At 40.5% G+C, this 9,478-nt stretch overlaps 1 protein-coding gene across 1 annotated transcript; it reads left to right on the top strand.

Moving 5' to 3' along the window:
- The first annotated feature begins 1,934 nt into the window (after positions 1 to 1,934).
- Positions 1,935 to 9,005, top strand: cbx4 (chromobox homolog 4 (Pc class homolog, Drosophila)). The gene is made up of 5 exons (XM_070857707.1): positions 1,935 to 2,466; positions 2,579 to 2,622; positions 2,947 to 3,012; positions 5,823 to 5,889; positions 6,914 to 9,005. Exons 1-5 carry the CDS (start codon positions 2,398 to 2,400, stop codon positions 8,300 to 8,302), a joined length of 1,635 nt encoding a protein of 544 aa, XP_070713808.1. The 5' UTR covers positions 1,935 to 2,397; the 3' UTR covers positions 8,303 to 9,005.
- Positions 9,006 to 9,478: the final 473 nt, after the last annotated feature.

The raw sequence follows: 9,478 nt of genomic DNA, 5'->3' as shown, positions 1-9,478 counted from the left end.
TATGAATAGTCAGACTATGTTTACAATATCCCTGCCAAGTTTGACATGCTGGGTATTTCACAATAAATTCAGTAATCTTCAGTTACACTGAGACTGTGCTGAAGCAACTATTCATCAGTTCTTTGTGTAGGGCAGATAATTGCAATAAATATTTCAGTGAAATGTAAAAATCCATTAATAAGTGCCAACCATATAACCCATTTGCTGACTTAAATACAAATAATAATAAAAATAATTAATCCAAACCCCGTTGTACTCCTGGGCCTCTGCACTAAGAGTTACAACCCTGGTGCCAAGAGTTGATGACCATTGATGGTATTTTGCTAGTGCTGTGTATATTTGCTTGTTTAGCATTTTATTCGGTGTTGGCTTTTTTATTGTATGCAAACTTAACCTTTTGCTTGCAAACATTTTAGATTGATGACTCCATACATCCCCTGAAGGCCAACAGTAACAAACCACAAGAAGACTAGCTGCTATTACAGTAACGGCATGTTTGAGTAGGTGCATTGACTGGATTTGTCTGAAGATACATTTAGAATACCAATAATATCAAATAGTATGCTGTGTCAGGGAAAAGATTCCAAGACCAGGATATCACATACCTTGGTTAATACAGTATAACTCGCAAAGCTCAACCTTCTCTTCGCCAATTAGCCACGTGTTAATCGTGGTGACGACTATCTTTCCCATCATCACATTAAACAACTGTTTCGACATTTTTCTTCAGGTATATTCACCTATTGCTAGTAAAATATCCCATTCGGTTTAGAAGTGGGCACCAGAATAAATGTTTATTACCTTTATACATTCTCTTTTAAATATGTGTACATATCGCGATTAATTGTTGCATTCAATAGAAAGTATTTTTACATCATTAAAGCATTCCGGGCGTATGCAACAATAGTTACACATTTCGTCCGTGACCAATATCCTAATATGGGCATTCTGTGTCAGAAGCGTGTTGAGTGTTGATAAATTCGAGTCGAGAGCGATGGGGAGGGGGATGGGATACGCTGCGCTTTTTCAGCGACTAGGTTGCCTCTCCCAAGCGGTTTGTCTGAAACCTTCCAATTTCTAAATTGCGCCAATGCATTTTTGTCTCTTAGCTTTTGCAGTTTAAAAAATCACCGCTCAGAGAGATGGACATCTTGGAAGTTGCGTTAATATCAGTGCGTGTTGCCTTCAATCGTTCATTCGAACTTAATTCCGATACAAGCCTTCTGTTTACCTTCTGTAACTAATTGCACAGCGATGGTAAAAAAACAATCGATGCACATTGATTGATATTTCTCATATTTATTTACGTTTGGTGAAACATAAGCCCCATGGGCAGCAAAGCAAAACTTGTTACCGCGGTATTGTATACCGAAGGCTTTCCTATTTTGAACACTGAATGCTGGCAGAGTTACAGCTAGAAATTGGCAATGCCCTAACCAGAAGGAGCCATGGTTGTTGCTCTTTGAATGAGGAAGAATATTGTGTGCTGGTTTCAAAGGTTCGATCATGTAACACTCCACCATAATGGATAGCACTAAATCACAAGTCACTGAGACAAATGAACATTGGCTAACATGATAGCACGGTGCCATAGTCATTAATATTGCCATCATCGTGCATTATATATGCGGGGGGGCTGGGTGGGCTAGCTGACTAACGGTACTGTATACTTCACAAAATCTACGCACAATGGAGTAAGACTGTATCAGTATTAGTTATCTGGGAGTAGGTAAAATGAAATATAACTGTGACGCGCTTTGATGCATGTCAGGAATGAAGCAGGTTTCTCAAAGAACGCAAGACATTTCTAGCCCGATGCATAGCCAATTAGAAAAGGACACGAAAGACATTTGCACATCGCAGTGGAACAACACTGCGAGCCCGGGGAATTACATTGTTTAGATACGAGGCAATAGTCACAATTAGACGAGAAAGGGTGAGGGAGGTGAAAGCACAATCTTCTGGTGTTCATTTTCGTGTCGTCCTTTCTTAATTTGGAAAAAAATAATTTATCTTTCTGCCATTACCATACAAGGCTGCGTCTTGCCCGTATTTGGTGCTGTAGTTAGAATCTCCGACCTCAGGCGGGGCTCCATTGATTGACTGCTCTAGCTCCTGACGCCACAGCGTTGTGTTGCTGCGCTTTTGCGTTGCCGGCTCTGCAGCAGAGAGAGAGAGAGTGAGAGAGGGAGAGAGCAGAAAGATCTCTGACCACGGAGTCTAGATCCAAGGGGGCAGAGAAGCCCGCTCGGAAAGGGAGCCACACACACACACACACACCAAAAACAAAAGCAGGGAAAGAAAGGCTGAGACTGCAGCCGGGAGGAGAGCGCCCCGGTGAAGCGATCTGCAGTTAGCAGAAGGTCAAGCGGCGTCCGTCCAGCTTCTCGCATCGCTATGGAGTTGCCGGCCGCAGGGGAGCACGTATTTGCCGTGGAAAGCATTGAGAAAAAACGGATCAGGAAGGTGAGTGTGATCAGCTCCCAGCTCAGCTCCGCACTAATTCCGCCACCTTATTGATCAGTAACAGTGCTGTCTCTGCTGTTCAGTGACGAACGCTGTCTTTATTTCTCCACAGGGTAGAGTCGAATACCTGGTGAAATGGAGGGGATGGTCTCCCAAGTGAGTCCCATTTTTGTAAAAAAAATTCTAGCTAAACTACTGTGTGTCTGTGTGTGTGTGTGTTGGAAGAATCCTGAACTCAACATTTCCCTTCTTACAAATGCCATTAGTGAATTGTTGGTAGACGACCAGTGTAACAAAAAAAAATGGCCAATGAGAGTCTTGGAATGTCTTAATGGACTGTGAAACAGATATGATAGTGTGTGAATGGAGTGAAAATGGCCTCCCTTGTACGCCGCTTGACTAGCAGCACTAGTTGGTTTTATTTTTCCGCTTGTGGACCTGTAAGAGGTTTTAACTGAAGTGCTGATGTCTTCTCCGCAGATACAACACGTGGGAGCCGGAGGAGAACATCTTAGACCCTCGGCTGCTCTTGGCTTTCCAGCACAGGTAATGGAAAAGAAGAGAGGGGGAGAGAAAAAAAGCTGCCACTCAGGCTGCAGAAATATATAGAGAGAGAGAGCCAAAGAATAAACAAGGCTAAAAGACGAGAGCTTTCGAAAGTCGAGGGCCTGCACAGTTTCGAAATGAAACCAGAATAGAACGCTTGCCTGTTTCGGTGCAGATGTGATCGGAAGGGCTGGAGAGTCTGGAAGGTTGGGATCGACCACTGTAGAAAACCCACAGTTAAATATTTCAAGATAGCCCTCACTGTAAGGGGGGAGGAGAGAGGGATCGGCAGTCAGCTGGGAGCGTTACAGTTATAGTTCCAAATGAAAATATGTTTCCTGTCATTACTGAAGTCTAAATTCTGCAATCAAATTAAATGATAAATTGATAACATCTAAGGAATATTGGCGGAATTAATGCTGGAACATAAAAGTTAAAAAAAACAACTCGCTTTTAACCACTACTGCAATAGTGATGTAACTGCTGGTGCGATGTTCCAGATCGTAGCTAGATGGTGCATTTATCTCCGAAGTGAGACTCGTGCAGGGAGGTTCTAGGCTGTCAGATCACAGAACGTCCTTCTAATGATAATCTGCGATGTTCCTCTTTCTAATGGCCCCTCTACTCTTTTGCTCTCCCATGCACCTGATGATGCACAAGTATCATTTTAAAGGGGCAACGCTTACTTTAACTATCGCTGTAGCCTGAAAAAAATGGGAAGGACAGGCAGAGTTGCGTATCCTGTTTAATTAGGTACACGATAATCGATCTGACTGGTTAGTTGCTCACGGGGTTGCCATAGCTGCCTGCAATCATGTGAATAAATATAGCGGAGCCACGCTGCGTGTAACAGGGTAGGAGGGACATAAAGTTGCTTATAACTAGACCTTAGTGCAACAGGAATAATTGGACTAGTAACTAAATTAATAACGCGATATTTTGAAAAAGAGGCTTGTATATTTGCATATAGGCGAAGGTGTCTGCATTATCTTCCGTTAGACTTAATTAAAGAGACACAGCAGCACAAGGGGAGGGTCGGCGGTTGCAACTGCAGTATCCCTGCTGTCAGTTACAAGTCGGTTGCAGTTATTCAAAATCAGCTAACCATGGACCTTTGCATAGTTTGACTGAGTTGCAGGAGCGCACCATAACCACAATAAAGTCCCATTACTTTGAGTAGAAAAAACAAATTAATAACAAGTACACGTTTTTTTAATGGATTAATTACTAAAGTACAGGTAAGATACTTGATAGGTTGCATCACAGGTCCTTTTTATGGTCCGAAGAATGCAATAGTTTGCTCTCAATTCATTCAACAGTACAGCTTCACACTGATAGACATTTAATGCAAGTTATATGCAGAAAGAATACAATTTCAAAAAACAACTGATGCATGTTATATGGGTTAATTGCATACTTATTTAAACTCCTTTAACAAAATGACAGAATAGTATGAGAATTAACAGAAATATTTGCGGACTGTACAAAAGAGCCAAAGAGAAAAGGAGGGTGCTGTTCTCCTGGCTTATATTTGGCATTAGATATCCTTTCTGAATGTACACATTACATTACAATAAAAGAGCAATTATTAACAAAATGATGAGAATTAGTAAAATATCTCTTATTTTAGGGATTCATTTGCTCTCATTTTGACTGGACGTGTTGCTGTGTGGTTCTGTGGTACAGTTAAAGTCACTCTAACATTAGTATAATAGATAGTTAAATGAACTCTCACTAAGTATTCATTTCCATATACTTTAGAGGAATTTACTATTAATACCTTTATATATGTGTAAACTGTGGAAATTAGTTCAAAAAGGCACATAATAAACTGGAACATGAGCAGTAAATGTGGCAACATTTCCAACCTGGTGCAGATGACGGAACAAGAAAGGCTAATCAACAAATGTAGGCCTGTTCGATCACAAAGGCATTAGTCTAGGAGCCAGATTTGGCTGTTAAATCATGCTCTCTGCTCAAACCCAAATCTAATCTATGTTGAGTATGGAATCTATCCAATTCCATTTTGAATGTTTCAATGGATTTGGTGCTTACTGTGCTGGGTGACACTCTAAACCATAAGTTGAAGGACTCTAAGCACAGGGAAGTTATCCCTTGTACTAAGTTTTGCTAATGGCTTCCTAAGTTTATAACAAGCCTTTGGGAATGCGTATGGTGGTCTTGCTCAGAGCACCATTACATACATCCCATCATGATAACTTCAACTATATTTTCCAAATGAGAATAGATTTAGTTCCTTAACCCCTCCTCAAAGTTCAATGATCTGAAATTTTGAATCATTTTTCATCCTGTTTTCCTAATATTTTCCATGCATACCTGGAAACAATATTCACTCTGAATATCCTCTCACTAAAGGTTTATAAAGCTTTAATATTGTTAAAGTCTATAGTGTGGACAGTTTAATTTAAATTTAGGCAAACAGTTTTTTTTTAATAAAGAAGACTGTATCCTTCTGGATATAAATTTTAAGTCAGGAATCAGGATCCCCTGCCAAAAAATGCAAAGCTTTACTCATATATTCTGGAACAATTTATCCTTGCAGTGGTATGTGACAATCTAGTCACTCAGTTGGCTATGCAAATATAAACATGTTTATGTGATTTTTTTAAATTTAAAAGGATTTTTCATCATATTAGGGTGTTGCAGGTTATATACAAAATACAGTGCAACCAAGTACCTCCAGTCTTTTCGGGAGTGGCATGGAAAACATTTCTCAAACTGATCATTAATTTCATAGGTATTTATTACAAGTGACTTTAATGCTAACCTTGTTTTATCTATAATTGCAGGGAAAGACAAGAACAGTCAATGGGCTATCGTAAACGAGGACCCAAGCCCAAACATTTACTGGTTCAGGTAATATCATCTGCCTAGTGCCCATTTGAATGTGTTAAATATGAACCACATTGGAGCAATCTATCAAATATGATCTTTTTCCCATAATCAAGTTGAATCTGGTTTCATAAATGTATTTTCAACCAAACTGTGTATACCTACTTAGAGCAGGCATTGAGTAAAGGTCAGTATGTTAAATGTTATAACGTAATGTTGACACAGACCCTACAGTACAAGGGAGCATGTTGTTGAAAAGCATAAATGGATCCAAGAAAACAGATGCTAAAATCATATGGATTTTTGGGTTTTTCCAACAATAAAATTATTTTGAAAGTAACACATAAAACATGTTTAGCTTTTCAAATGAAAATAAACAATTATATTAGATTACATCTTGCCATTAGATTACATATCTACCAATAGAATCTCAAATCTATAATGTTCCAAATTTGCAATACGCAATCGCTTAATTTAATAAAATACATCTCAAACAACCAGGTACAAATCCAACTTTTATGGATTCACTAATGAATGGTCGGTATCCAAAGCCACATTGGCAGTAACTAACCAAAACCACTATTCCTCTGCTGGGATACTAATGTTGATTGGGCGTTTGGTGCTCAGAAATTAATAGATTAGTAAGAACTGTTGGGATCTGGTGGAGGCCAGGCGCTTGGAAACATCGACCAAGGAGGAACCAATGGTTGAGTCACCACATGTCACCAATGAGTTCCTCCTAACTGTGCAGAGCGGCCTGGCAATGGAATCGGACTTGATCACCTGCCTGTCCTTTCACCTCAGAATGGAACCTGCCAGGTGAGGGAAGCGAAACAAATAAAAAAGGCTGAAACTGTAAAGCCATGCTGCTTGAACCTTGCTACAGAGGTACCATAGACACAAAACTCTCATTTCAGTGACCATTCAATATAGAAAGAGCTACTATATAGATTTAAGTTGTAGTCTTGTCTTATAGTTCATTGATTATAGGTTATTTCCTTGAATTTCAAACCCAAGTAATACTAATCTCTTAATTCGCAATTTCCAGTTACCAGCTTTTGCACGACGTTCAAACGTCCCTTCCGAGCTACAGGATACTTATGTGGAAGATGAGCAGTCAAAGAACGAAATTCAGCAGCAGCCCATCAAACGTCAATATCAACTGAACAGTAAAAAGCTTCATCAGTACAAACCCTGTAACACTGAGGAACAACGTCAGCACCAAGCTACTAAACATTACTATCAACTCAATAGCAAAAAGCATCACCATTATCAGCCGGACATCATGTACCCAAATCAGCAGGGCGACTCTCACCGGGGCGAAAGTGAAGGAAATCAGGAACAATATCAGTCTGCTCAGGAGCATGATGCACTGCACACTTTTATCAAGAGTGGGAATCGCACCCACGCTGTCGGCACGGAGAAGCCCGAGGTCAAGGAAATAGATTCGAAATCCGGAAATGGGCCAGAAATAGCCAAGGAAAGTGTGAAAAAGAATGGCATGAATGGTAGAATGAAAATAGTGAAAAATAAAAACAAGAATGGTAGGATTGTAATAGTCATGAGCAAATATATGGATAATGGGATACAGTCGGCGAAAGATAAACACAGTAAGAGCGGGGATGGAGGGAATGAGTCAGTGGCAAGCAAGACTGGAGATCGAGAGCTCTGGATAGTCAAAAATGGACATGGCAAAACCACGGCGGCGGAGGAAAGAGTAGAGAAGGTCAAGGAGAATAATGTTGTAAATGGGCGGCAGGAGACGATGAAGACTGGTAATGTAAACAAGGAGACGGAGGCCGACAAGAATGGTTATATTAGGACTATGGTGGTTAAAGAGGCGGTAGTTGCAGCGCAAAATAAAAATCTGAGCGGGGAGGTAGCGGACACAGAACGTAGCGAGACAGCAAGTGAGAAAGAGGCGAGGATTCGGAAAGACCAACGCCCCTTGGCGGAGGGGCAAAGCGAGCAGCCACATCGGATGCGATGGGCTTGTGAGCCGGAGGTCTCCAGCAGGGATGGCTTATACTCCACTCTCCCCCAGTCCAGAAAACGCTACCTGTCTGAACCCATCGCCGACAGAGAGGCCAAAAAACCCACCACCTGCCGAAGCATCAGTGTGCCGGGAAGCGCCGTGCAGCTGGACCAGGATGATCTTATTGAGCTGCAGGCGGTCGATAGTTATCGGAATGAGGGAATTGATGGTATTTTGGACTCAAATCCCGAACAGCCCATCGATCTGAGCTGTGTAAAGTCCAGGCCAGCGCCCCAGAAAGCGGCGGCCCAGCAGGCAGAGATTGAGGAGAAGGAGGAAACGGTTAAGGGGGAGCAGCAATATCCATGGACTGGCCTCAAACCTTATCTCGGCAATCTGATTATCACAGACGTCACAGCGAACTGCCTCACCGTTACATTTAAGGAATACGTAACTGTGTGAAGGAAACTTAAAACAGATCTAGAAACCATGTAGAATGAAAGGAGAAATCCTTAGAGCGAATGTTCTCTTTAACCCAAAATCTCCATTCTTTAAACTGAACAGTTCATGTGTACGCAAATGTATTTATAAACGGGCACATTAAATAAGTAGAAGTAAATATGTGTCTGGAGACAGACTGGGCGGTCCAACAGTAAAGGTCACTGAACACACTGCTTCCTTAAATCGGGATTTTTAATTTTTTAAAGCAAAATCTATGGTCCGACACCTTAAGTAATAAAACCACCTTATGGGTGTTTGGTACATTGTTTCAATTTTTAATCCTATGTCAAATATAATTAATATTTGTGATAATATGTGTGCTATTTAAATGTGCAGATTCTTTGTATTTCCTGTCTGTTTGATATTTCCGAAGCTGGCGGGCTTGTGCTGCTATTATAAAATTGTATTTTTTTTGTGCTTGAATGTAAATATGTGAAAAGCCTTTAATGCACCGTATTCGCTGTTGCAGTAGGGCGACAGTCAATCAGATAATGAAAGAATGTTGATATTCTGTTTTGTATCTACGGGACGCCATTTTTGATCTGGCGTGTATTATTACAGGCTGAACAGTGAATAGAAATTCTATGAAACAAGACTGAGTCATATTATTAATTTGTGCCGCGCAATGTAAAAATCAATATACTGTCATTGTGAAGTGACTCTCTCCAAGGACTCTGGTACTATTTCTGAGTGAATGAAATGATGAAACTTTAGAGCTGCCTTTGAAATCTTACTGCAATATTTTAAAGTAACATTTTATTGAAGTAAGTCATTCTGCGTGTCGCTGTGGTTACCAGATGGCGTCATTTCTCGGAAACCACAGTTTGATATGTGTCACGTTGACAAACTGTAGATTAAAATAGTCAAGGAGGCAACATCCTGTGACTTGAGTGAAATAACTGTACATCAAAGTATCATTGCTCCTCAGGCCTCTGACCCAGGAATGCTTCTTCGCAGAGTATATCATCAAGGTGACTGTTACTGTTCGCAGGGTATTTATCTGGAAATCCAATTATTAGAAATACGTGGCTATCGTAATCCTGAAAAAAAACATGGTTTATCCTAACTAATCATCTTTAAAAAAACACATCAATACCCAAGATGCATTGTAAATACAAATCCACGAACAAAGGCTTT

The sequence above is a fragment of the Pristiophorus japonicus genome, chromosome 16 (genome assembly GCF_044704955.1).
Source record: "Pristiophorus japonicus isolate sPriJap1 chromosome 16, sPriJap1.hap1, whole genome shotgun sequence".
Classification (NCBI taxonomy): Eukaryota; Metazoa; Chordata; class Chondrichthyes; family Pristiophoridae; genus Pristiophorus; species Pristiophorus japonicus.
The sequence above is the reverse complement of the archived record's forward strand: the minus strand, read 5'-3'. Positions and strand labels throughout refer to the sequence as shown.

What these genes read in the sequence shown, in the direction of transcription:
- cbx4 (XM_070857707.1), top strand. Translation starts at nt 2,398, where the DNA reads ATGGAGTTGCCGGCCGCAGGGGAGCACGTATTTGCCGTGGAAAGCATT. An exon ending in AGAAAAAACGGATCAGGAAG is followed by an intron (nt 2,467 to 2,578) that starts GTGAGTGTGATC and finishes ATTTCTCCACAG; the next exon opens with GGTAGAGTCGAATACCTGGT. An exon ending in CCAAACATTTACTGGTTCAG is followed by an intron (nt 5,890 to 6,913) that starts GTAATATCATCT and finishes CGCAATTTCCAG; the next exon opens with TTACCAGCTTTTGCACGACG.